The following is a 24,415-nucleotide window of genomic DNA, read 5'->3' on the forward strand; positions in this document are numbered from 1 at the left end:
CTGATTTTATTATATTTTCTATTTTTTTCCTTAAATGATAATGTATTATGTTTTTATATTTTTTATGAAGCATGATTTCAATTTCTATGTGTTGATATATCTGCTTATATCAGTTTGATGTATTATTTTTTGTGGATAAATCAAATTGATATATGTGTTAATATATTAGTATGTTATATATGTTTGTTTTTTTTTCTACAAATTATAATATGCATTCTGGTTTATTTTGTTCTAAAGTTTGATTTCAATATGTATGTGTTGATATATCTACTTAGAGTGAATTTCATTTTTGGTCCTACTGTTATTAGGCATTTTCAATTTTAGTCCACTTTATTAATTTTTGCCACATTATGACCACTGTTATTTCAAGTTTTCCACTTTTAGTCCACCGTTAGTATTTCCGTCAGTTGACCGTGTAATCCAGGGGCATTTTTGTCTTTTTGTCTCTTCTCCTTTAAGCTTTCTCCTTTAATTAGCCACCGATCGTCGGACACTCATCGAGGAGTAGCAAAGCCCACAAAAATCCGGTGAAAGCAAAGAGACCCAACCTGCCGGCACCCAGGCCGTAATACTAGTTTCCGACCTTCCAGAGGTGTATGCTTCACAAATCACAGTACTAAACTGGAGAGACGACGAGAGAGTGACAGAAATTAGAGGATGAAGCGTCATCGGTGTCACCTCGTCTTCCTTGCTGTCGACGACAAGAGAGAGAGATGGAAACCAAAGGATGAAGCGTCGCCGGTGACACCTTGTCTTCGTAGCCGAAAGAAATTGCAGGCGGAAGAAACCAGAGGAGGTGACGGAGCTGTTGTGGTTGCCGGAGGATGCCACAATTGTCCAACGTGGACGCGAAATCGGTCCTCCATTTTAGCAAAATGCCGTCGTCTATTCCCAGCTCGTCGCTAGGCAGCTCGATTTGGAGGAACTTGATTTCGTTAAAGTTCTTCAAGACCTAAGTGGGGGAGTGGTGCATCACGGAGCTCTGGTCAAACTCGTCGTCTTCCAGCGCTGATGACACACCCACGCGCCTCAGGGAGGCGAAGGCAGAGATGAATTGGGAGAAAGACTAGAAGGGCTTGAGCAGCCTCGGGAACACCAGGCGGAGGATGGAGGTGATATCGATGAACAAATACTAGTGGCACGAACAATTGGGTCTATAAATTGTCCAAATTTTTTATGGAGGACTAAAATTGTCCATGCCACTATAAATCTATGACTAAACAAATAATTGACTCATTTTTTCATACAACATCACAACACAACTTCCAACAACAACTTTCATCAACCCATAATAACTTTTCCATACTAACATAAACCAAACACTTTACAAAATATGCAAATTTAGGTTATTACTTTGCTTTGCCCAAAGCATAGCAACATTGCTAATAACTACACCTATCACAACTATAGTAGTAAGCATCTTAGACCAAATTTTCCTATCACCTTTAGTAGCACCAACATTTGACAACTTAAATCTCTCCTATTCTCTTTGGACAAATGACATGTCATCTCTTAGTTGTTGAATAATACCATTCAAATCCCCTAATGCATTTACATTTGAAAAGAATCAATGATTGGAATTTCTTGAACTTGAGCATTCATCAGAATATAATTAACCAATACCAAAAATCCACAACCATTTTCCTATTACATTGTCATATAACACAAAATAATTTTTGAAAATCCACTCACGTCCTCCTAGCGTCCCTCTTTCATCACTTGAGATCCACATATATCCTTGCGAAGTGAAGTTTGCGATGAAATTGCTTGTTAGATCAATGGGAGTTTATACTTCTAGAATTCTTTCGCCATCTCTCTTTTCATATGTTTTGCTGAGCAAATAAACATGTTTAGATAGTAATATACTAAATAAATAAGAAAAAAAGTAATTAAAAATGTTACATGACAGCCAATTGACATAGTAACCAGATGAAAACTTGTAAAACTAAGAAAATTGGAAAGAATTGCATGGTAATGGTTGATTTAGAGAGCTAATTGTAGTTCTTTTGAGTTTAGTAGTTTAGCCGTAGTTTTGTGTGCACTTCAATACCTTTATTTCACTCGGATATTATAGGAGTGCTATTTTTTTGTGTGAATTTATAATCAATCTCAAAAGGAGTGATCGAGTATGTAAAACATAATTTTCATATTTAGTGGTCATAAGTTCAATTCTTGTCAAAATAATTTTTGTTAATTCTGTCCCACAAAATCTTGCAATTTACTTTTTGTAAATAGTAATTGTGGATTTTTCTTCTTAGTCAGGAAGACTATAATTATAATGAATTGTTTTAATACTAATTGTTATAAATTATCATTTCAATAAAATGGGAAGTAAAAGATCCACCGTCGATCGCCAAGTACTGAATCCAGCAAATATTTTCCGATCTTTCCACACTTCGTTTCGCATACTCGTCTTTCCACTCCCTCCTTCCCTTCTCCCGGCACCAAATCTCCAGATCGATCGTCGCCGGTAAACGGCTGGTGGCGTATTACCGGAGGATAAACGATGCTGAAATTCTTGAAAGGCGTCGTCGCCGGATCTGGGACGGGCGTCAAGGATCTGCCATACAACATCGGCGAGCCTTATTCCTCTGCTTGGGGCTCTTGGGTTCACTACCGCGGAACCTCCAAAGTAATTCATCTCTATCTCTCTTTTTTCGTAATGTAGTCAGTTCGAATTCCGTCATTATATGTAGTGTTAATCTCGTTTTGATTGCTCATAGATCAGTTTGTGGCAAGTGGTTATAATCTCTTGGATTTTACCTCAATTACTCTTCTTTCGAATGATATGATGGACTATAGAGAGTAGGGAAGGAATTGATGATTCAGGATAATGCTATCTCCAAGCTTGTTGATTTTGAGTTTATGGATTGAACAATGGTTGGGTAGAGGTTTAAAGAGAAGTCAAATGTTAATTTGCTTGAATCTCAATGCGTCAGTTTAATTCTGGTTCGGTTGTTCGAACTTCAGCTCCAAGTTGAGCAGTATTTGCCAAATAAACCCAATCAGCTAATCTCTATAAATTGCCAACTAAAGAAAGTCATGCAGTGAGAACATAGAAATACATTTGAGGGATAATAGATGACCTGATGCTCCATGCTTCACATATAACTGCTCAAATTATCTTTGTTGTTCCTGTCTGACTAATGCTGCATGTTTTCAAAATTTTTGCCTTAAAAAATGAATATTGAGGGCTGGGCTTCCATAAGAGGGAAGCCAGGTATGATCTTTTGGTAGGGAAGCCATATTCCATAATCTTAAAATGCAGTAATAAGTTCTACTGTTTGGGTTCTTGATGTTTGACTTGGGAAAGCAGTAGATTATAAGTTATAATATGTACATTTGCTCTTATATTTATTTTGATGCAATACAAATGATCATGATCCGTAGTGTTCTTTTGAGTCTTTTCTGTATGCTACTGTAAGGATAGTTGATTACATTCTAATAATTTATTCTGACCTTGTGTCCTGGTGTCCCCGACTTCTCCCTATTTTACAGGACGATGGTGCTCCTGTGTCTATATTTGCACTCTCAGGTAGTAACGCAAATGATGGGCATTTGGCAGCTGGTCGCAATGGAGTCAAACGACTTCGCACAGTAAGCTTTTATTCATCAGAATACTGATATCTTCTTATCCTCTTTATATCTAAGGTTGTGTTTCTGTTTCACCTTTAGCCCTAATGTGCAGTCTCATCACTCATGCAACTGATTTCAGTTATCCTGTGTTACAATTTCCCCTTTATTTTCAGGTCAGGCATCCCAATATTTTATCATTTCTTCACAGCACGGAAGTTGAAACTTTTGATGGTTCTACAACAAAGGTTACTATTTATATTGTCACTGAACCTGTAATGCCACTTTCTGAAAAGCTCAAGGAATTAGGATTAGTGGGCACACAAAGGTATTATTTCCTGTACTTATATTTTGATTATCTTTTGGGCTTAACTAAATTGGATTTAATTGCATTTGAACTGCTTCTGTTTCAGTATATGATTTTTGCCATTCAATGAGCCAGATCCTACTTATCAATTTTATTTCCTAGGCACGCCTTTTTTATTTTATTTTATTTTATTTTTATTCAGTAGGTTTTATTTTAAATATCCATGTCAAATATCAAATATCCATGTCTTTGTTTTCTGTGATTGGCTTAAGATTAATGATTTTTTAACAATAAAGAAATAAAAATGATTAAACTATTGATAGTCAAGAGGGTCTAGTAAGACCATTTGTCCTAAAGTGGTCACAGACCATTGCATGGATCTAGTGAGAACTTTTTTTGCATTTTAATGAGGTGCTTTTGCAGAGATGAATATTATGCCTGGGGACTGCATCGAATAACCAAGGCTGTGAGCTTCTTGAATAATGATTGTAAACTTGTAAGTCATTATAAAATCTCCTTCAGTTGGGTGTAAGCTTCTATATAATTCCTGATCTATACAGCTTATGACCTTAAAGGTTACCATTTTTCTTGTTGTGACAGGTTCATGGCAATGTTTGTGTTGCTAGTGTTGTTGTTACTCAAACTCTAGACTGGAAATTGCATGCCTTGGATGTTCTTTCTGAGTTTGATGGAAACAATGAAACTTCTACTGGACCAATGCTGGTAAAATGTGTATTCCAAATTTATCCAATGGGTAGTTCTTATGGTGTTCTGTATGACTAATAAATCTCATTCTCCTGATTCCTATCTGGAAAAGGATTTCAAGTTGTTGAATGGTAGTAAATTAAAATGATATGCTGTTTTATAAAGGATGTTAATATGAGATAGAACTCACAATTTGCAGCTCATTACCTTTTAATGGTGCTATTTTGAAGTTTTTGTGATTGTAATTGTTTTCAGATTACTAAACCACAAGCTGTTTTATTTATTCATTTATTTATTTTTGGGTTTTTGTTGAAGCATTCTGCATTTACATCTGCAAGTATATCTACACCTTGGCACACTTGCTAATTTAAAACAAAGCTCTCTCACCCTCTTTGATATGGGGTTGGGATGAACAAACTTCCTCAACTGCAATCATGATGGTTTCATATATATAATGAAACTGAAGATACTCTTATGTCCCAAGCAGCAACATTAAATTGCTTATTGCCTTCATTCGTTGTGCAGCAATATGAATGGCTTATTGGTACACAATATAAACCATTGGAGATGGTCAAGTCTGATTGGACAGCAATCAGAAAATCTCCACCATGGGCTATTGATTCTTGGGGTTTAGGTGAGCATCTACCCAATTTTGGTGTAATCTCATTTTTTATAGATTCAGCAGGAACCTATTGTATATCAGCAGTAACAGTAGTTCTGGACATGAATGCTTCCCTGGTTAAGCCCTAGAAAATGGTGAATTATTTTGAAATCATAAATTGTATGGGAATTGGTTTATACATTCAGCACTGTTTACTTTTAGTTTATGTTTCTAAGTTCGCATATTTTTCCTTTTCATCAAATGGAAATACATCAAATCCTTTAGCAGTTCTTTGTTTTCTGTTGGCATGCTCTAAATATTTGACCTTACATGATCAGTTCTATAGAATCAGGAATTTTGAAGCTGTTGTTACATCTCTTTTGTGGATTTTGACCAAAAACATACACATTCTTTTCCTATTATGTAGTTATTGAATATGTTTTTAAGTTCACATGGGCACTGTAGCATTAGATGGGTATGTACTAGAATTTTCACTTCAGCTTAAAAAATTGCTTTACTCTATGATTGGAATTATTTGTTTCAATTATGACCCTTTTGCCATGATTTGGGTTGTTCCTTAATGTTTTCAAGTCACCAGCTTGCAATGAAGCACATGTTCTGAAATTGTGACTTTTTGGTCTTCGTTTTTAGTGACAGTTACACATGACACCTTTTAGAGGTTTTTGTTAATTTGGGAAAAAGTTACTCCTGGATTGATGCTCATGATAACCTTTGACTAGTCCTAGGCTTTTTATTTTTTTGGTTAAACTTTGTTTAGAGTATGAACTAATAATTCAATTCCTGGGTAATTATCAGGTTGTTTTATTTATGAACTTTTTTCTAGTACAAAGCTGAGCAAAACAGAGGAGTTGCGTAATACTGGTTCCATTCCTAAGGTATTGCTGTTAGTTTTTTACTTGAATGTTTGATTTATAGTATTTAAGTAGCTATAGTTCTATTATCTTCTGGTGATTGAAAAATTCATTTTCATTTGCCATTTGCTATTTTCTTGTCTTACAGTCTCTACTTCCAGATTATCAGCGCCTCTTGAGTGCTACACCTTCTCGCAGGTTAAATTCATCTAAGCTTCTGGAAAATAGTGGTAAAGTGTTCATTATTCAGTCCGTCTTCAATTTATTGTTTCAAGTATTCATGTTATATTACTTTCTGCATCATATCACAGTTGTCTTTGTTTCATCTTACTTGGTATTGTTACGTTTTTACCTTCTAAACAATACACTGGCAGTGAACCACTGGTCTAAGCTTTCCGCTTTAGTTACTGCTTAAAAGTTGATAGTTGAATTAATCATTGATTAAGTGATTTAACTTCTCTTTTATCATTGAAAGTAAGCTCTATGTTTTGTAGTGCATGTAATCATCTTAGCACAGGTATGTAAGTAATGAGATGATGTTGACAGTTTTTCTTTTATAAATTGTTTATTTCCAGAATACTTTCAAAATAAATTGGTGGAGACCATACAATTCATGGAAATTCTTAATTTGAAGGACAGTGTTGAAAAAGACACTTTCTTTCGTAAACTTCCAAATTTAGCAGATCAACTTCCTCGCCAGATAGTACTGAAAAAGGTTGTCTTGACATACCAAAAACAGCACACTTCAGTAAACATTTTTTTAGTGGTTAAAGAAAAAAAGTTTTATCATGTTCTATTTCCTGCAGTTGCTTCCATTGCTTGCATCTGCTCTAGAATTTGGTTCAGCTGCTGCACCTGCTTTGACAGCATTTTTGAAAATGGGTTCTTGGCTTTCAACAGAGGAATTTAGTCTCAAGGTTATACTCTTTTACACCTATTTGACAATACCATAATAATTTTTCTTCATGTAAAAGCATAGAGCAAGAGCATTTTATCTATCAATCATTCCATAAATGACCTTTTTGTTTATTATTTATTTATTTATTTTTCTAAATTGTGGCGACGCCTCTTATCTGTAGGTACTGCCAACAATTGTAAAACTTTTTGCCTCAAATGACCGGGCAATACGAGTTAGTCTTCTGCAACATGTTGATCAATTCGGGGAATCATTATCTTCACAAATTGTTGATGAACAAGTATGCAAATAATGATTAAATTATACTTATCATTCAAGCATACAATTCATTTAGGATCAGCTTCTCTTGCTTGAGTAGTAAATGTTCCTTATAATATTTTGGTTAGGTTTACCCTCACGTTGCTACTGGATTCTCTGACACATCTGCATTCCTCCGGGAGTTGACTCTTAAGTCAATGCTTGTTCTGGCACCTAAGGTATGTGCATCATGTGAAATGTTATTATCTTCTATATTGAGACACTATGAAATAGGTAAACTGTACCTAATTTGGTTAAATAGCCTGTAAATAAATGTTTAATTATGTTTTCAATTGACTAAATATATCCAGTCTTCTACAAGGCAATGGTAGTTTTTTTTTTTTTTTTTTTTTTTTTTTTTTCATTTAAAAGTCTTTCTACTTGTATATATGACTATTATGTGTACTATTCTTCTAATCTCTTTTTAATCTGTAATTGCAGCTATCCCAGCGCACTATATCTGGATCATTATTGAAGTATCTTTCTAAGCTACAGGTATTGAATCATACACTTCAAATAAGCAAGTCTTAATGTAATCTGCTATTTGCTAATATTTTGTATCTGTGCTTGATTTAGGTGGATGAAGAGCCAGCAATCAGAACAAATACAACTATATTACTTGGAAATATTGCCAGTCACCTGAACGAAGGGGTAAGGAAGAGATGGTGTTAATGCTTTGAGACTGAAGGAGCCTAATAGTATTATTTACCATTTTGAAATATGTTTTTTTTTTTTAGTTTATTTTTGGTGATGGCATTATCCTTATAAAAGGCATTTGATTTATTTCCTGCATGCAGACGAGGAAGAGAGTTCTTATAAATGCATTCACTGTACGTGCTTTGCGTGACACATTCTCGCCTGCCCGAGGAGCAGGTAGAACCTCAAATTTTTTTCCTCATTGGTCTGTTTTTGGAAACCTTGGCAAGTTAATTTTTTTTCTTGGTCCTTTGACAAAGCTCCCTGACTTCCATCCTTCCAGCTTCTCTTCTCTACCTTCTTTGCCAGTCTTCAATTTACAAATGTGGATATTCTTTTGGTGACAGGTGTTATGGCTTTGTGTGCCACTAGTTCTTACTATGATGTGACTGAGATTGCAACACGTATTTTGCCAAATATTGTTGTGCTTACCATTGATCCTGACAGGTATTAATGAGATTTAAAATAATAGTCCCAAATCAGTTTCCTTTTTTCTCTTTATTTTCTGCTTCCTTAATAATTTCCTGCTGCTACTAATATCATTATCTCACTTGTGTGTGTGTGTGTTTTCTATCCCTACTCATGTCCTTGTAGCAGTAATTCATTCTAGTGCCTACAAAGTTTTAAACTTCTGATATCTGCTTCTTTTCTATGCTATAGTGACGTAAGGTCAAAAGCTTTCCAAGCAGTGGACCAATTTTTGCAACTATTGAAACAACACGATAAGGTATGTGTTTGTATAAAATGTTGATTTTAAAATTTTAAAGTGTTTTTAGTTTTTACTTTGTGTGTCAATGAACCTTGCTTTCTAAGGACATTTTAGGAAGAATGTCCTCCCACAACACACGACACCTTTTCCATTCTCAATATTTTAAGAAGTAAATTCTTGAAGTGGTTAATGTTAGCATGAATTCTTGTAAGTAATTTTGAATTTGATAGACATAAATCAAGGACAAAATGAACTATTGGAATTGGAGACTAAGAATTTCTATGATGGGAGTAGAGTCACTAGAGTGCACGAGCTAACTGGGCCTCACTTTTGACATTCATTATATGAGCTTCATTTTTGACATTCAGTATAAGAGGTGCTAGCCCTGAAGTTCTGACAAAGGCTCTGTTTGGTAGAGCTTATAGCTTATTTTAAGCTACAAATAAGCTATAAGCTCTGTTTGGTAAAACATGGAGAGCTTGAAATAATAGCTTATTTAGAAATGCTATTTCAAGTAGCGTTTCAAAATAAGCTATTATTTTAAACTCTCCATGTTTTACCAAAGTAGCGTTTCAAAATAAGCTTCTGGCTTTTTTTTTTTTTTTTTTTAAAATCTTTATTAATTTACAAAACTGACACCATCTACCCTTCATTAATCAAAATCTTAGTATCTTACACTTATCAGCTAATTCAACAATTAATTTTATCAAACACTTTAATTTCAATTTTCAATTACTTTGCTTATTTGCTAATAGCTTTTCAACTTTCAGCTTTCAACTAGCTTTTTAGATAGACGTGCCAAACAGATCCAAAGCCTCGTGCATTTGTTGGTCGTCGCATGCAAAACAGCTTTACTATCTTAAACTTATTCCCATGTACTTCCTTTTTAAAGTCTTATTTCTCTCTGGTACTATTTAGGCAAGCACTGGAGATGGGACTGGAATAGGCATGCAAACTTCATCTATTCCTGGAAATGCAAGTTTGCTTGGGTATGTTAAGATGTGATTATGTGAATGTGTTTCTGTTAAGTTCGTTTACATAACTTGCATTCTGATAATTTATTTTTTGGGCACACGTGAAAAGAAAACGTCCCACTTTTAAATATCGCAGGTTTCTATGTATTACTTCTATTACCTCCCTGGTTCATTGATAAAGATCTTTCGTACGTCCGACAATAGATGTCTAATCTTCCTTTGTTATGATGCAGCTGGGCTATGAGCTCATTGACCCTCAAAGGCGGCAAACCTTCTGAATATAGTTCTGTTACCCCAGCAAATTCTAGCGCACCACATAACTCTGCAATTTCAAATGCTAGCTTGGGTAAGCACCTTATTTCGTTTCCGTCACAATTTTGCTTCTGTGATGTATACTGAATGGTATTTTTCCGCTCCTTTATTTTAGATGTTCTATGGTTTCAAAATGCCCTTGCTAGTGAATTTGTTTTGATATTGGCTCTTAAAATCATGCAGGTACAGAAGATGCAAATATAGCTCCAATCCAAGTTCGTTCTAGTACGGATATTGCTGATCATCCAGCTCCTGAATCTCCTACATCTACTGATGGATGGGGAGAGCTTGAAAATGGAATTCACGACGATCTAGAAAATGAAAAAGACGGATGGGATGATATGGAGCCACTGGAAGATCCGAAGCCACCTGCAGCTCTTGCAAACATCCAAGCTGCTCAAAAACGCCCAGTCTCTCAACCAAAATCACAAGGTAAGAATAACCAACTAGACACCCAAAACAAAACTCTGGTTGGAATATAGTTTTCGAGCTATTATTCAGCTATTTGTGATGTTAGGGAATATCGCAATTCTGTCTATAAGTATTTACTATGAATCCTTGAGCCAATCCCCCTGCCACCCAACAAGGAAAACAGAATAATTGATCCTTCCGCTTTAATATTGACTTCAGCTTCTATTCCAAGACCAAAGAGCATATCAAAGATGAACGCAGACGACGATGACTTGTGGGGATCAGCAGCTGCCCCTGTCCCAAAAACTACTAAAGCAGCAGCAAGCTCAAGGGCTAGCTTTGATAATGATCCATGGGATTCCGTGGCCCCCGCTCCCAAGACAACTGCAAAAAAGGCTGCAACCGCCGATGATGATCTCTGGGGCTCCATTGCAGCTCCTGAACCAACAACCGCAGCAAGACCATCATCCATTGGGCGAGGGCGGAGTAAACCTGCTGCTCCCAGACTGGGAGCTCAAAGAATCAACCGAACATCCGGGACGTAAAAGCACAAAAAAACCGAGCAGAAATCAGGAAAAGAATCTGGACTGCTGTACATTTTCCTCCTCCCTCCCTCCCTCCCTCTTCTGGTGACTTCCAGTTCTAATGACCCAAAATGAACTGATGTCCCCTAGACAGAGGTTACTAATATGTTTTGCTGACCTCATAAGATATGTAATGCCTTAGTTTTCTCAGTCAAACTTCCATTCTTTTTTGCACTGGTTGCATATAACTCAATTCTTTATATACCCATCCAAATTCATTATGCCTCAATGCTACCGTTGTCTGCCTTTCTTAAAGTGAGTAAAAGGTATTGTAATGTGCTATGAAGTCTGTACTCATCTTTGTCTTGTTTAATATTCAATCAATATTTTTGAGTTCTTGGTTTCATTTGAAAGCATTTAGGTTAATTTATGGTTTCATTTGCTCTTTTGCGGATAGAATTGTTTACAATTGTTTTAATATGCATTTTTATTTTTTAAATTAGAAAGTTTTTTCCACTTTATTCTCAGGACTATGAGATCATTTTGGCATTTAGTTTTCTGACTATTAATTTTTCACATTGGTTTCATAGCGTTTAAATTCTTACCACATTTAATTTCTTTGACCTAATTTTCAATCATCAAAGAGCAAAAAATTACATTTTTTTTAATAACTTTTTTATTTTTTAAACTTCTCTAGGAGGAGATTGAAAATGATAATTTTATTCTTTAAGATAAATTCCTTGCTTTAAATTTTGTCACCTACAACTGAAAATTGGTTCAGGATTTAGAAGTCATGAAACTAAATGTAAAAAATTAATAGTCAGAAATTAAATGTGAAAATGGTTCTATGGCCAAGTGAAAACTCTTAGAAAAACAATCTTGTGCTTCATAGAACAATAGAACAAAATAATAGCAAGCCATTAACAGTGTCCGTGGATCATAGAACACAAATAAAAGCAAACCTCCCTACAAGACTCTTTTCATTTTCCCAATTTTTCTTATATGTCAAGTGAGTGAGAGGATTAAATACAACTTCAAGTCTTTTTCCAGCTGTGAAAGAGGGCAAAAGAACACCCCCAAACCCAAAAAAAAAAAAAAAAAAAAAAAAAAAAAAAAACGTTTAAAGTATGGGACTACTCTACTTGGCAGCACAATGCAGCAACAAACAATGATGTATACAGTTAAAAACTTTTATGACTTTGAGGATCTTTCCTCTTCTCTGCAACTCATCCAAATCTCTAAACTTCTTCAACCTGTAAACCAAAAGGCCATAATATCACAGTCAGACAGTCCAAAAAACAACATTGGAATATTTGGGACCCAAAATTTACCTGAGGGAGATTCATCAATTCAAAAACAGCTTTAGTTGGAGTGAGTTCATTGTCAATAATCCGGGCAACTGCTGTCAAAACCGGCATTTTGACCTTGTATTTTTGCGCTAGCGCAATCACAGCTCCTGCTGTTGTTATACCTTCAGCCACCTTAAAAAACACAAAGCATTTCGGGTGAAACAAACCCCGGGACTGTTTCACACAAGAAACCTCGAGAGAATTTTCACTAACCTGGTTCATAGAACCGAGTATGTCTTCAAGCTTTTCTCCTGATCCAAGACGAACCCCAACAGTTCTGTTTCTTGAAAGATTCACAAAACACGTGAGCATGATGTCCCCAGTCCCTGAAAGCCCCGTTAATGTAGTTGACTTTGCACCCATCTTTAGTGGAACAAAAACAGCATGACTTGGTAAGTAAACTAAAACAACAGAGAAGATGATCACTTTCTCATAATCATTATTCGCGGTTTTGATGTCACCATGATAATGTTAACTCATGAACTAATTTTTTCCTTAAAAACAGTGAGCAATCATGGAAAGAGTCAACCATGGTTTAGAAGATAATCCAACCAACCTTTGTTGCCAACCATCGAATTTCAGAGCACCCTTGTGCTACAAGAGCAGCCATGGAGTTGTTCCCGAGATTCAATCCTTCCACAATACCAGCTGCTATTGCTAGTACATTCTTCAGCGCACCTGCAATCTCAATCCCTGTAACATCACTGAAGCTTCGGTGTTACAAGAAAGCATTTAAGTGCATACATATTTTAACAGCTCGAGCCTCGAATCTCTAGTTCTCTCGCTGAAACTATCAGAGGATGGTTTGCAATGTGATACCAAAAAGCTCTAACCAAAATTGAAAAATTCCACGCAGCAATTTTTTTTAAGGCCTATGGTTACTCATCTTAGGTCTAGCCGGGTGACACTTATTTTAGCTGTCACTAAGAAATTAGTGCGCAAAAGATCTCCTAATTGCTGCTAGGCCAAAAAAGACAAGCATAGGATAAGGATTAGAAGAACAACCTTGATGTATTGATTCTCAGGTTTCTCGAGGCCAGAAGTTGCTGAACTGCATTTGCAACTTTTTTGTCTTTAGACGCTACCACCATTGCTGCATAGTTACGGGGAATGATTTTGATTACTAACAAACTTAATCCAGTACATGAAGTATAAGCTATGAAGATTAAATAAAAAACCTGTTNAAAAAAAAAAAAAAAAAAAAAAAAAAAAAAAAAACGTTTAAAGTATGGGACTACTCTACTTGGCAGCACAATGCAGCAACAAACAATGATGTATACAGTTAAAAACTTTTATGACTTTGAGGATCTTTCCTCTTCTCTGCAACTCATCCAAATCTCTAAACTTCTTCAACCTGTAAACCAAAAGGCCATAATATCACAGTCAGACAGTCCAAAAAACAACATTGGAATATTTGGGACCCAAAATTTACCTGAGGGAGATTCATCAATTCAAAAACAGCTTTAGTTGGAGTGAGTTCATTGTCAATAATCCGGGCAACTGCTGTCAAAACCGGCATTTTGACCTTGTATTTTTGCGCTAGCGCAATCACAGCTCCTGCTGTTGTTATACCTTCAGCCACCTTAAAAAACACAAAGCATTTCGGGTGAAACAAACCCCGGGACTGTTTCACACAAGAAACCTCGAGAGAATTTTCACTAACCTGGTTCATAGAACCGAGTATGTCTTCAAGCTTTTCTCCTGATCCAAGACGAACCCCAACAGTTCTGTTTCTTGAAAGATTCACAAAACACGTGAGCATGATGTCCCCAGTCCCTGAAAGCCCCGTTAATGTAGTTGACTTTGCACCCATCTTTAGTGGAACAAAAACAGCATGACTTGGTAAGTAAACTAAAACAACAGAGAAGATGATCACTTTCTCATAATCATTATTCGCGGTTTTGATGTCACCATGATAATGTTAACTCATGAACTAATTTTTTCCTTAAAAACAGTGAGCAATCATGGAAAGAGTCAACCATGGTTTAGAAGATAATCCAACCAACCTTTGTTGCCAACCATCGAATTTCAGAGCACCCTTGTGCTACAAGAGCAGCCATGGAGTTGTTCCCGAGATTCAATCCTTCCACAATACCAGCTGCTATTGCTAGTACATTCTTCAGCGCACCTGCAATCTCAATCCCTGTAACATCACTGAAGCTTCGGTGTTACAAGAAAGCATTTAAGTGCATACATATTTTAACAGCTCGAGCCTCGAATCTCTAGTTCTCTCGCTGAAACTATCAGAGGATGGTTTGCAATGTGATACCAAAAAGCTCTAACCAAAATTGAAAAATTCCACGCAGCAATTTTTTTTAAGGCCTATGGTTACTCATCTTAGGTCTAGCCGGGTGACACTTATTTTAGCTGTCACTAAGAAATTAGTGCGCAAAAGATCTCCTAATTGCTGCTAGGCCAAAAAAGACAAGCATAGGATAAGGATTAGAAGAACAACCTTGATGTATTGATTCTCAGGTTTCTCGAGGCCAGAAGTTGCTGAACTGCATTTGCAACTTTTTTGTCTTTAGACGCTACCACCATTGCTGCATAGTTACGGGGAATGATTTTGATTACTAACAAACTTAATCCAGTACATGAAGTATAAGCTATGAAGATTAAATAAAAAACCTGTTGGTAACGTGTTCATCAACTCCAGTGCAAAAGAAGGTCCAGATAGAACGACATAGGGCTGCCGAGGACTTCTTAGTGCTCGGGGGATTATCTGAGACATTGTTCTTAATGTATTGAGCTCTAAACCCTTGCTGAGAGATATAAATGGCAAGCTCGGATCAACATGCGTTGCAATATCCTCAAGGAATACCGAGCTGAACTGCAAAAAGAAAAAAAGATATAATCTGCAAATAAGTGGCATTCTTTGGTCGTGAGGTCAAACTAGACAGCATAAACAAGCTAAAGAAGAAGAAACCGAAATGTTAACATCAATTTAAGCTATCATAACCAAGCCAGTAAAAGCTGAAAAAACCCTAGTTTAAATTTCTCTTTTTGCAGATACCCATGTCTTTGAACTCTATGGTTACGAGGTTATTCAACATAATTTCATAAAATCTAGGGAAATGAAGTACCAAAGAAAATATGATCTGAATTACCTGAACAGGGACAGCATGGAAACAAAAATCTGCACCCAACAGAGCGGCCTTGGCATCAGTTGTTGCAATTACGTTTTCTGGTAGCTTGTGCTCTGGGAAATACTTACTGGAGCAAAATAAAATCCAAAACTATCATAAAGATGAAGCTATGGAATATGAAAGTGGAATGTGGAAAAAGGACGACACACAAACCACAAACACACCTATTGCAGTGATTCTCATTAATGGATTCACAAACTCGATGATCTCGTACGAGCATATTAACTTCCAATTCAGCCTTCCTATTTGCAACATGGGCAGCCATAGCTGTTCCAAAAGATCCACCTCCAAGAACAACCACCTAAAGTTCTAAGCAATACAAAATTAAACATTTACCCAAAGTGAAGCAACAATAGCACTAATTAAACATTTTATTGGGGGCAACCCCAGCCAAGCTGGCCAAGCTGTTGACTTGGTAACCACAAGGTTACAAGTTCGACGGCAAGCAAGAACAACCTATTGGCCTTTTTAGTCTGAGCCAGTCAGCTATGACAACCTAAGTTGTATACCTCACTGTGGTTCTTTGTTGGCTAGCGTCCCAAGTTGGGACATACCCAACTACCTAATGCACACCCATAATTAGGGCAATCCTAGCCAAGTTGATCATACTTTTGACTTAAAGACTTTTGACTTGATAACCATAAGGTTACAAGTTCAACTCCTAATAGGATCGACCTAATAGCTTTCTTGGTTTAAACTGGTCAGCTGGACAACCTAGCTTGTTTTATCTCCTTGTGTGGTCAGCTATGTGAGATGCCCTACCTGAGTTCTAGCATTACCATTCTCAGAACTTCATATACAGTCATACAGATATGGATATACCAATGGATTATTTAACTGAAATTCTAATTAATTTCATATAAAGAGCAGCAGAAACCAATTCAAGTAAACAAAAGTAAAACATAAAAATAAGAGCTTTAAAACTAATCCTACCTCAAAAATCCCAAATTACTACTTGCTAGCATTAAGATTAACACAGAAAGTGTATAGACCTTGTTAGTGCGTTCAAGAACATCAGTCTTGGCTTTGGACCGCCATGAGCGAGACCATCGAACCAGCTTCTCCCAGGCAAACTTGACCACCTTGCGCCGATCTTTACTAGACCCATCAAGCGAAATCTCGTCCTGGTTCGACAGCGGCGGCGGCGGCGAAGAGTCGACTGCTCCGCCGGAGGTGGGGGTGGAGGAAGAGCGGAGAATAGGGAGGTGAAAGGGCTTGACAGGGAAGCATTGCAGTGAATTGGGGTTGTGGGATTGTGGGTGTGAAGAGTGAGAGTGAGAGTTGAAGAGTGAGTGAGGTGAAGAAAATGGAGTCTCTAAAAGGGACGCCATTGTTGTGCCTCCGAGCTTCCTTGACTCTCGGCGCTTATTTTGGTTCTCTAATGTGGCTATCCAATCTGTGCCTTACACGTGTCACGGGAGTGTGCATCTCATACTCTCTTGGAACTTTGAAGTGGATATGAAAGAATAATGTTTATAGACTTTTAAAGTGATGAAAATTTAGAATCACTTAAGGCCATGTTTGGTTCGCTAGAAGTGTTTTTCCATTGGAAGTGGGTTCCTTCAAATCAAAGAAATTATACTTTTCCATGTTTGGTTGATTGGAACTTATATTCCAATGGAACTAGAGTTCTGCATTTCACAGGAAAATAAAATCGGAGGTGAGAGGTGGTATTTTATTTTCCGTGTTAGTTGGGAACAAAAAGTGAGATGGTAGGACTATTTTACCCTTTGATTCTTCCTCTTCCCGTTTCTTTGCTTCTTCTTCTTCACTGCCAAACTGGAAATTAGAAAGCTAGAACTCCAGCAACGCCTGCGATGGTGGACCTCCTCCAGATCAGCAGATCGCCGGTCGCCGCCTCATCTCCTGCCGCCTTGTCTCTACGCCTCAAACCTCTCCGCTAGTCGCCGCCTCTGCCTTCGCCGGTCGCCGCCTCGCTCTGCGCCTCCGCCTCCCGCTTCCGCCGCGCTTCCTCCTCTGGTCTCTGGCTCTGATCTGCTGACTGCTTCAAATCCTCTTCAATGACTAAAGAAACCTAAACTGCTAAACCTATTGTATTATATCAATATTGGGCCTTTATTCAAAAAATAAAAAATAAAAATCAATTTTGGGCCCCCAAAATTGAAATAAGAATAATGGGGTTGCCGGTTGTGGACTTGTGGTTCATGGTTAGGTTAATAATAATAATAATAATAATAATAATAAGAGTTCAAAATAATAATAATAACAATAGGGGCATTTAGGTCTTTATACACACTATTCCTTATCATTCTAAATTCAACCAAACAACAGAATTTATTTTCCCAGCAACTTCTTTTCCACCAACCAAACAACATAATTTATCTTCCTGGTAACTACTTTTCCACGGAATTTTACTTCCACTTCCCTTCAAATATTTTCCGCGAACCAAACATGGCCTTATTTTCTCATACTCTCTTGGAACTTTGAAGTGGATATGAAAGAATAATGTTTATAGACTTTTAAAGTGATGAAAATTTAGAATCACTTAAGTAATTTAGGACTTATTTTCTTTATAGATTTTGAAGTATATTCATGGGATCTAGATATAGTCTATCGAGAAGTCTAAGTTATATAAAAAAGAGTTTTTTTTTCTTTTTTACACGTTCAATTTGATTTTTCATCCGACGTTAATATATCATGTAACCTTTATTTAGGAAGAGTAGTACGTATTATTGAATATGGAATGTTCACGAAGAACCATGCATTATATTATTGACGAATCATATTCGTTCACTTTGTTATTAAACTATAATATTTATTTTTTGTATTTACATCATAATATCTTGGTGATAGTTGATAATCCATTTTGAGCATATAATATATAAACATAAATGTTCAATTCAACTACCAGCTTAGCTTAGACTTTTAATTGAGATAGAGCGCATGTTTCAATTTGGTATCAGAGATTTTTTTTTTTTAAAAAGACTATTTTTCACGTGTTGCTTGAAGTCCTTCAAAGAATTTCAATTATCCAAAGTGATTGAAAATTAATTAGTTGATTATTGAACGATTGAGTGATTAACCATTACACTTGTATAAATAGATCATGCATTGTAATATATTTGAACATCCAATAAGCATACACACAATAATCTTAAAAGAAAAAACAAAAAACAAATCGATTAAAAAAATGAAGAAGTGCATGCATTAACGCAACTGAGATATTAAGTGCTTCACATCAGAGCGATTGAGAGGCTTTGGCATGAACATAAGAGCTCCTCCTTCCAAGCATCTGTTCATTCATCAAATTAATTATTAATTACTTTTAACTGAATTTAAGGTAGTTTAACAGTTGACCAACTAATCCAACAATATTATTATTATTGTTCTTACTGGTTGATAATACTTGGAACATTCTCTGATGACATTACCACAACTGGGACATCCTTAAGCATTGCTGATTCCTGGGCCCAATGCATATATATCCAACCTCAACATATTACAATATAATATAATGAAAAAAAGTAAGAAATAAAGTAAAAAATATCAAACTACAATCTTTTACGTTAGTCTCATATTGACAAGATTTAAATACAATTCTAATTATATATGTGTACAAAAATATTCATATCCTATGGGTTGATTCAATCCGCACCACTGATCTTATTCCTTTTATATATATGAGGCATACTCATCATCACCAACAATTAAGATTATCTCGCTCATGAAATATCAAACTACAATCTTTTACGTTAGTGTCATATTTGGATAGTTTTTGGAGTGAAAGATGAAAGGAACAATTGCAAACACCTTATAACTATGACTAACTATAAAGTATTATACATCTCATGTGAAACAGTACGTCTTACCCAATATGACTTATTATTTTAGCATATATAATTTCAGTGATATTCAAATTAATTAAAATTAAAGATTCTGACCTTGACTTTCTTAAGAAGCTCATAGCCATTCATTTCAGGCATGGAGTAATCTGTTATTATCAAATTCACCTTTGGGACCTGCAGAAAGATAATATTATTCAAAATATATAAATATTCGAAGTAATTAAGGTTTGTGAATATATGGAATGAAATTTAGTACTCCGTAGTAACTAACGTTGGTGTTTGGAGAGTTGTTTTGGTCATCTCCTGCTAATAACCCCAGGTACTCCAAGGCTCTCAATCCATTCTCTGCAGTTGTTACTGAACCCAAATTTCATGGATTGTTGAAAATTAGTTGTGATCTCAGTACAAAGCCTGATTTATGAGCCCAAAAAGCGAGGGCAAAGTATTAAAACAAAATAGATAGTTAATCCATTGTTTATAATATATGTTTTATATATTTATATCTAAAACAATTATTATATATACATATATACATACAAGACTATATATGGGGTGGAGGTGGGGTGAGTGGGGGCAGCAGCTCCCACTGCCCCCTCAGTGGCTCCGTCATCGTATGAAATGCTTGATAGAGGTATGGTAGATAGATACATTACCACAAATCATTAAATTAAAGTTACAATATCAAGAACCAAAAACACAACATATTAGAATGACACAGTACAACAAATGACTATATATATTTCCAAAAATCGAATGAAAATATAATTCAATGACCAAATTAAAACAACGTAACTAAGCTAGCTTATATTAGTCAATAGTCATAATGCACAAACCTTTGCAATAAGAAGACTTGAGCAATTTGTCAAGGATGATAAGGTTAACTGGATCGTCATCAACAGCCAACACATGGATGACTTCATCTTCCCCATTTTCCCCTATTGCCATTGATGAAGGGCAAGCCATTATTTTCTTTTACCTTAATTTCAACAAAAACTCTAATAGAGAGAGAGAGAGATCAGAGAGAATGAAATTAAAGAAGATCCGAGTGGATTAATTAAAGAGATGGATTATATAAATTAAACTTTGTTATACGTCATCATCATGGAAATCTGTTTTGAGTTTGCAGACAAATTAACAACGTAATGTACTTGCCATTGTATGTCTTAATAATCTCTTGAAAAACATCATGGACAGTCTGTTATTAATGATGCTTTTTAATTAATGTCGTTCTCTTCCTTGAGTGGGAACGTGAAGCTAATGACGATAAGGGGAAAAGGATAATCCATATTCTTCTCCAAGGATAATCCATCTTTTTAACACATGTGATGAAGAGAACCATACTTCAAATCATAATTGCCAATAATTGGAAATTTATATAGCTGGCGGTATTTTTTTTAGATATGACGATTATCAAGAATTTAAATAATATTTTAGTGTTATTGGGTAAAAATATCATTTTAAGTTCGTTGGAATTTGTTGCTTGTTGATTAAAAATGGTGGTTATATAGACTATTTGTTGAAAAGCACAAACTTGTGTGCGATAATCTCATAAATCTTTGTCTATAAGACGAGTCGGGTCAACATTAAAATGTAATATTTAATTATTTATACTGGAAAATGTAACACTAATTAGGGATAAAGTGTTTGTTATTAGTGAAAGTGCAATACTTTTTGAAGGAAAATGTAATATTTTCGATTTAAGAGTATTACATTTTTTTCAAAAGTATTACACTTTCCTTTGTAAGTAACCAAGATTTTATTCCTGATTAATATTATATTTTTCAATATAAGGCTATCATGAGTTTATTACCGAAATGGCCCTCGACTATTATGAAATTATCAATTTGGTCATTGACAATTTTTCTTGCCCAATTAAGTCATTGACTTTGGAAAATTTAACCAATTTGGTTCTCCATTTATTTTGATGTTAAATATCCGTTAAATTGGGATCAAATTGATAATTTTGCTTTACTCATGAGGCCATTTCGGTAACTAATCCAACAATATTAGTATTATTGTTCTTACTGGTTGATAATACTTGAACATGATCTGATGACATTACCACAACTGGGACATCCTTAAGCATTGCTGTTTCCTGCGCCCAATGTATATATATCCAACCTCAACATATTACAATATAATATAATGAAAAAAAGGGTAAGAAAATAGGTTATCTCTAATGTATGAGATTTTATGAAATATTACTACGAAAATAATATTTCTGGGATTATAATAATGATAAGAATGACATGGATAATTTGGAAAGTGTTAACACGATTATTCGAGCGAAGCACTCTTTTCTTAAAGTCTTATTTGCTACCTCCCAAAAGTGCTAGGAGCTTTGTAGCCTAGATTTTCCAGGATAAAACGTGTTACGATTCACAGTTTGAGCACCCAAACTAATGAACCCAGCGAACTAGAGCAACGATATGAACACAGTTTAGAGAAATGAGTAGAAGCAGAGTTTCAAGAGACAAAATCGTTGTTTTTGTTGTGTGTACCATGACCAGCAGAGTGACATCTTTGACACATTCTGATTAGTGTCAAGCTGCTGGTCACACCGTGACCTCCACAGTGTTCACCGTGACCACTTTGCTAATTTCAGTGGTCACTCTGCTGGTCAAGGCATTATGTGACCAAACTTGTACCGTTTGTTTGACGTGTGACTTGCTCTATATTTATATTTAAAAAATAAATAAAAGTTGAACCATTCATCTATTGTCTAAGTAACTATGAAGCTAATTATAATATTGGCAAATAAATTTCATTAAAAATGCATATTACAGTAAAAAAGAATTAACTAATATAAACTTAATTTTGAAATAAAACATATGTTTCCTCGTTGTCATTTTTCAATTTTTCTCAATATATACAAAAATAAAAATTTGTGGTTAGCATATTCAAGCTCTCCATAAAAAATAGGTTTTATGAAAATTTTCAAATTAAAGGTCAATGGGAGGTCCATTTTATCATATAGATACATATATATATGTAATAACTAAAAAATGCTTGCACAACAGTTTAATTTTATAATTTGTCTTCATTTATAAATTTCATAGAAAAATAACGCATGCTTGCCCCGACAAAATCGGTAACTTCATATCCTTGATACAGATTAAATTAATTTTTTTTTTTTTTTTTGAAATCAATCTTGATATACTATAGCTAAAGCTTCTGATCTTCATTATCACATTGTTAATCTTCTATCTTCAGGATTGCATTAACTGAGATTTCAGTTGGTTCACATCAGCTTGCTTGAGAGGCTTCAGGATGTACATCTTAGCTCCTGCCTCTATGCATCTGTCAATCAATTGTATTGATTTATCAAATAATTAAACAATAATTAATTACTGTTAGCAGAATTTAAGGTTGTCTGATTAACCCCAATTAAGGAACTGGTAGATTGTTCTTACTGGTTGATCTGACTTGGAGTGTTTTCGGATGACATTACCACAACTGGAACATCCTTAAACATGGCTGAGCCCTGCAAAAATCCAACATCAACATCTTAATTAATGTTGAGATTAACAAGAACAATAAACTAATAATGACAGAAAATGGGGAAAAAAAAAGACAAGATTTACATCGATCGGTAATGTTTTTACATTCACGAGAGCTAAATTATTCAATGATAAATCAAGCACGGTTACAAAAGTCATATTTAAATACAACCCTAAACATATACGTGTACAAAAATATAAAATTAGAAATACTCTAGTGTCATATTTGGATAGTTTTTGGGTTAAAGGATGAAAGGAACAATTGCAACCACCTAACTATAAGGTATTATAATTATACTTTATATATAACTATAAATTATTATACATCTCACCTGAAACAGTCTTACACAATACGACTTAGCTTACTCTACCATATATAATTTCATTGATATTCAAATTACGAAGTAATTAAAATTATTGAAGATTCTGACCTTGACTTTCTTAAGAAACTCATAGCCATTCATTTCAGGCATGGAGTAATCTGTTATTATCAAATTCACCTTTGGGACCTGCAGAAAGATCATATTATTCAAAATATAAATATTCGAAGTAATTAAGGTTTGTGCGTATATATGGAATGAAATTTAGTACTAACGTTGGTGTTTGGAGAGTTGTGCTGATCATCTCCTGGTAATAACCCCAAGTACTCCAAGGCTCTCACTCCATTTTCTGCAGTTGTTACTGAACCCAAATTTCATGATAAAAACCAATAAGAAATATCCGTGTTTTTCGTAAAGTTATACTTTATACTTTACAAGTTGTATTCTCTCCATATGTACTTTTGCTAAAGTTAAGGTACAATTTTACATAGCACTCGACATTTTAACCTACGACACTAGAAAGCATCATGTGTCAAGTGAGATTTGTTTCTCAATTAAGAATATAAGCATGCTATATTTAGTATGTTGCTCACCCCTCCAAATTTTTCCAAAGTAACGATAGAATTTATAGGAGGAAAAAAATTTTCTTAAGGATACTTTAATTTTTTTTTTTTTTTTTTTTTTATAATTTGGGCCATTTCTCAATTTGTGTGTGATCCTTGTCCAGGGGCCATTAAAACTAAGCATTTTAATGAATTTGAAGGGCCTTAAAAGGATAAATGAGTGGAGCGTAGAACATAATTCTCCTACCAAAAAGTCACGAGTACGTTTGATTCTCACGAATACTCTTTAATTTACCTGGTGCATACCTTCGTACAGTGACGGACAGATTTCTTTAGTTACTGAGAAAAATGAATTGAATGAAATACCTTTGCAAGAAGAGGACTTGAACAATTTCTCAACGATGGTACGGTCAACCACACTGTCGTCAACCGCCAGCACATGCATGACTGCATCTTCTTCTCCATTTCCCACCGTCACCATTGATGAAGGACACTCCATTTCTTTCCTTAATCTCAACGAACTTATGTTTTTTTTTTTTGTTGAAGTTTGGCACGTAAACCCTAAACCAAAGATTCAGTTATAATGACGAATTCAGAGCAGAAAATGGGTGATATTAAAGAGAAGAATTCTGCTACCGAACGCGACGATTCAAGGAAGATCTACTGAATCGTCACAAATATTTCGTAATCTTTTCAAATCGTTTGTTTTAACAGATTCATAATTAATTTGCGACGAATGCCCCATTGTGTATCTTCGTTTCTGATCCTCCACTTCATTCACTGCCTTCTTCTTCATTTCTCCTTTACTATTTTTGCAATATTATTTAATTATTT

General features: G+C 35.2%; 5 protein-coding genes across 6 annotated transcripts; 1 reads left to right on the forward strand and 4 right to left on the reverse strand.

Moving 5' to 3' along the window:
- Positions 1-2,350: 2,350 nt before the first annotated feature.
- LOC116019949 (probable inactive serine/threonine-protein kinase scy1) lies at positions 2,351-11,303 on the forward strand. The gene is made up of 21 exons (XM_031260352.1): positions 2,351-2,632; positions 3,499-3,597; positions 3,750-3,901; positions 4,304-4,376; positions 4,481-4,603; positions 5,111-5,219; positions 6,003-6,082; positions 6,207-6,288; positions 6,634-6,773; positions 6,865-6,975; positions 7,138-7,254; positions 7,361-7,450; positions 7,713-7,766; positions 7,848-7,922; positions 8,069-8,144; positions 8,315-8,414; positions 8,628-8,694; positions 9,595-9,665; positions 9,884-9,996; positions 10,146-10,394; positions 10,593-11,303. Exons 1-21 carry the CDS (start codon positions 2,507-2,509, stop codon positions 10,916-10,918), a joined length of 2,433 nt encoding a protein of 810 aa, XP_031116212.1. The 5' UTR covers positions 2,351-2,506; the 3' UTR covers positions 10,919-11,303.
- A 459-nt stretch (positions 11,304-11,762) lies between these two features.
- On the reverse strand, positions 11,763-13,337 carry LOC116020837 (glycerol-3-phosphate dehydrogenase [NAD(+)] 2, chloroplastic). The gene is made up of 5 exons (XM_031261389.1): positions 13,252-13,337; positions 12,803-12,950; positions 12,460-12,609; positions 12,229-12,378; positions 11,763-12,150 (listed from the first exon to the last, which is right to left on the reverse strand). Exons 1-5 carry the CDS (start codon positions 13,335-13,337, stop codon positions 12,136-12,138), a joined length of 549 nt encoding a protein of 182 aa, XP_031117249.1. The 3' UTR covers positions 11,763-12,135.
- A 117-nt stretch (positions 13,338-13,454) lies between these two features.
- On the reverse strand, positions 13,455-16,800 carry LOC116019275 (glycerol-3-phosphate dehydrogenase [NAD(+)] 2, chloroplastic-like). Of its 2 annotated transcripts, none has more exons than XM_031259427.1 (9): positions 16,385-16,800; positions 15,557-15,693; positions 15,354-15,459; positions 14,875-15,076; positions 14,702-14,789; positions 14,253-14,400; positions 13,910-14,059; positions 13,679-13,828; positions 13,455-13,600 (listed from the first exon to the last, which is right to left on the reverse strand). In XM_031259427.1, exons 1-9 carry the CDS (start codon positions 16,721-16,723, stop codon positions 13,586-13,588), a joined length of 1,335 nt encoding a protein of 444 aa, XP_031115287.1. In that variant the 5' UTR covers positions 16,724-16,800; the 3' UTR covers positions 13,455-13,585. The 2 variants fall into 2 exon arrangements, with proteins under 2 accessions (XP_031115287.1, XP_031115288.1); XM_031259428.1 differs by having other exon boundaries at positions 15,557-15,701; positions 16,385-16,498.
- A 1,644-nt stretch (positions 16,801-18,444) lies between these two features.
- LOC116021080 (two-component response regulator ARR17-like) lies at positions 18,445-20,222 on the reverse strand. Its single transcript, XM_031261689.1, has 5 exons — positions 20,032-20,222; positions 19,470-19,555; positions 19,295-19,372; positions 18,747-18,817; positions 18,445-18,645 (listed from the first exon to the last, which is right to left on the reverse strand). Exons 1-5 carry the CDS (start codon positions 20,159-20,161, stop codon positions 18,561-18,563), a joined length of 450 nt encoding a protein of 149 aa, XP_031117549.1. The 5' UTR covers positions 20,162-20,222; the 3' UTR covers positions 18,445-18,560.
- A 2,185-nt stretch (positions 20,223-22,407) lies between these two features.
- Positions 22,408-24,080, reverse strand: LOC116019609 (two-component response regulator ARR17-like). The gene is made up of 5 exons (XM_031259883.1): positions 23,948-24,080; positions 23,294-23,379; positions 23,130-23,207; positions 22,612-22,682; positions 22,408-22,498 (listed from the first exon to the last, which is right to left on the reverse strand). The coding sequence occupies exons 1-5, from the start codon at positions 24,078-24,080 to the stop codon at positions 22,408-22,410; spliced, it is 459 nt and encodes a 152-aa protein (XP_031115743.1).
- Positions 24,081-24,415: the final 335 nt, after the last annotated feature.

Source organism: Ipomoea triloba, chromosome 5 (assembly GCF_003576645.1).
Source record: "Ipomoea triloba cultivar NCNSP0323 chromosome 5, ASM357664v1".
Lineage (NCBI taxonomy): Eukaryota > Viridiplantae > Streptophyta > Magnoliopsida > Solanales > Convolvulaceae > Ipomoea > Ipomoea triloba.

Coding starts and splice junctions, on each gene's coding strand:
- LOC116019949 (XM_031260352.1), top strand. CDS start 2,507: ATGCTGAAATTCTTGAAAGGCGTCGTCGCCGGATCTGGGACGGGCGTC. Junction 4,377..4,480: donor TGAATAATGATTGTAAACTT/GTAAGTCATTAT, acceptor TTGTTGTGACAG/GTTCATGGCAATGTTTGTGT. Junction 8,415..8,627: donor CTTACCATTGATCCTGACAG/GTATTAATGAGA, acceptor TCTATGCTATAG/TGACGTAAGGTCAAAAGCTT.
- LOC116020837 (XM_031261389.1), bottom strand. CDS start 13,337: ATGGTGGTAGCGTCTAAAGACAAAAAAGTTGCAAATGCAGTTCAGCAA. Junction 12,951..13,251: donor CTGAGAATCAATACATCAAG/GTTGTTCTTCTA, acceptor CCGAAGCTTCAG/TGATGTTACAGGGATTGAGA. Junction 12,610..12,802: donor TTCGATGGTTGGCAACAAAG/GTTGGTTGGATT, acceptor GTTCCACTAAAG/ATGGGTGCAAAGTCAACTAC.
- LOC116019275 (XM_031259427.1), bottom strand. CDS start 16,723: ATGGCGTCCCTTTTAGAGACTCCATTTTCTTCACCTCACTCACTCTTC. Junction 15,077..15,353: donor TCCATGCTGTCCCTGTTCAG/GTAATTCAGATC, acceptor TTCTTTTTGCAG/TTCAGCTCGGTATTCCTTGA. Junction 14,060..14,252: donor TTCGATGGTTGGCAACAAAG/GTTGGTTGGATT, acceptor GTTCCACTAAAG/ATGGGTGCAAAGTCAACTAC.
- LOC116021080 (XM_031261689.1), bottom strand. CDS start 20,161: ATGGCTTGCCCTTCATCAATGGCAATAGGGGAAAATGGGGAAGATGAA. Junction 19,556..20,031: donor CAAGTCTTCTTATTGCAAAG/GTTTGTGCATTA, acceptor ATTTGGGTTCAG/TAACAACTGCAGAGAATGGA. Junction 18,818..19,294: donor AGCTTCTTAAGAAAGTCAAG/GTCAGAATCTTT, acceptor CATTGGGCCCAG/GAATCAGCAATGCTTAAGGA.
- LOC116019609 (XM_031259883.1), bottom strand. CDS start 24,080: ATGGAGTGTCCTTCATCAATGGTGACGGTGGGAAATGGAGAAGAAGAT. Junction 23,380..23,947: donor CAAGTCCTCTTCTTGCAAAG/GTATTTCATTCA, acceptor ATTTGGGTTCAG/TAACAACTGCAGAAAATGGA. Junction 22,499..22,611: donor ACTCCAAGTCAGATCAACCA/GTAAGAACAATC, acceptor ATTGATTGACAG/ATGCATAGAGGCAGGAGCTA.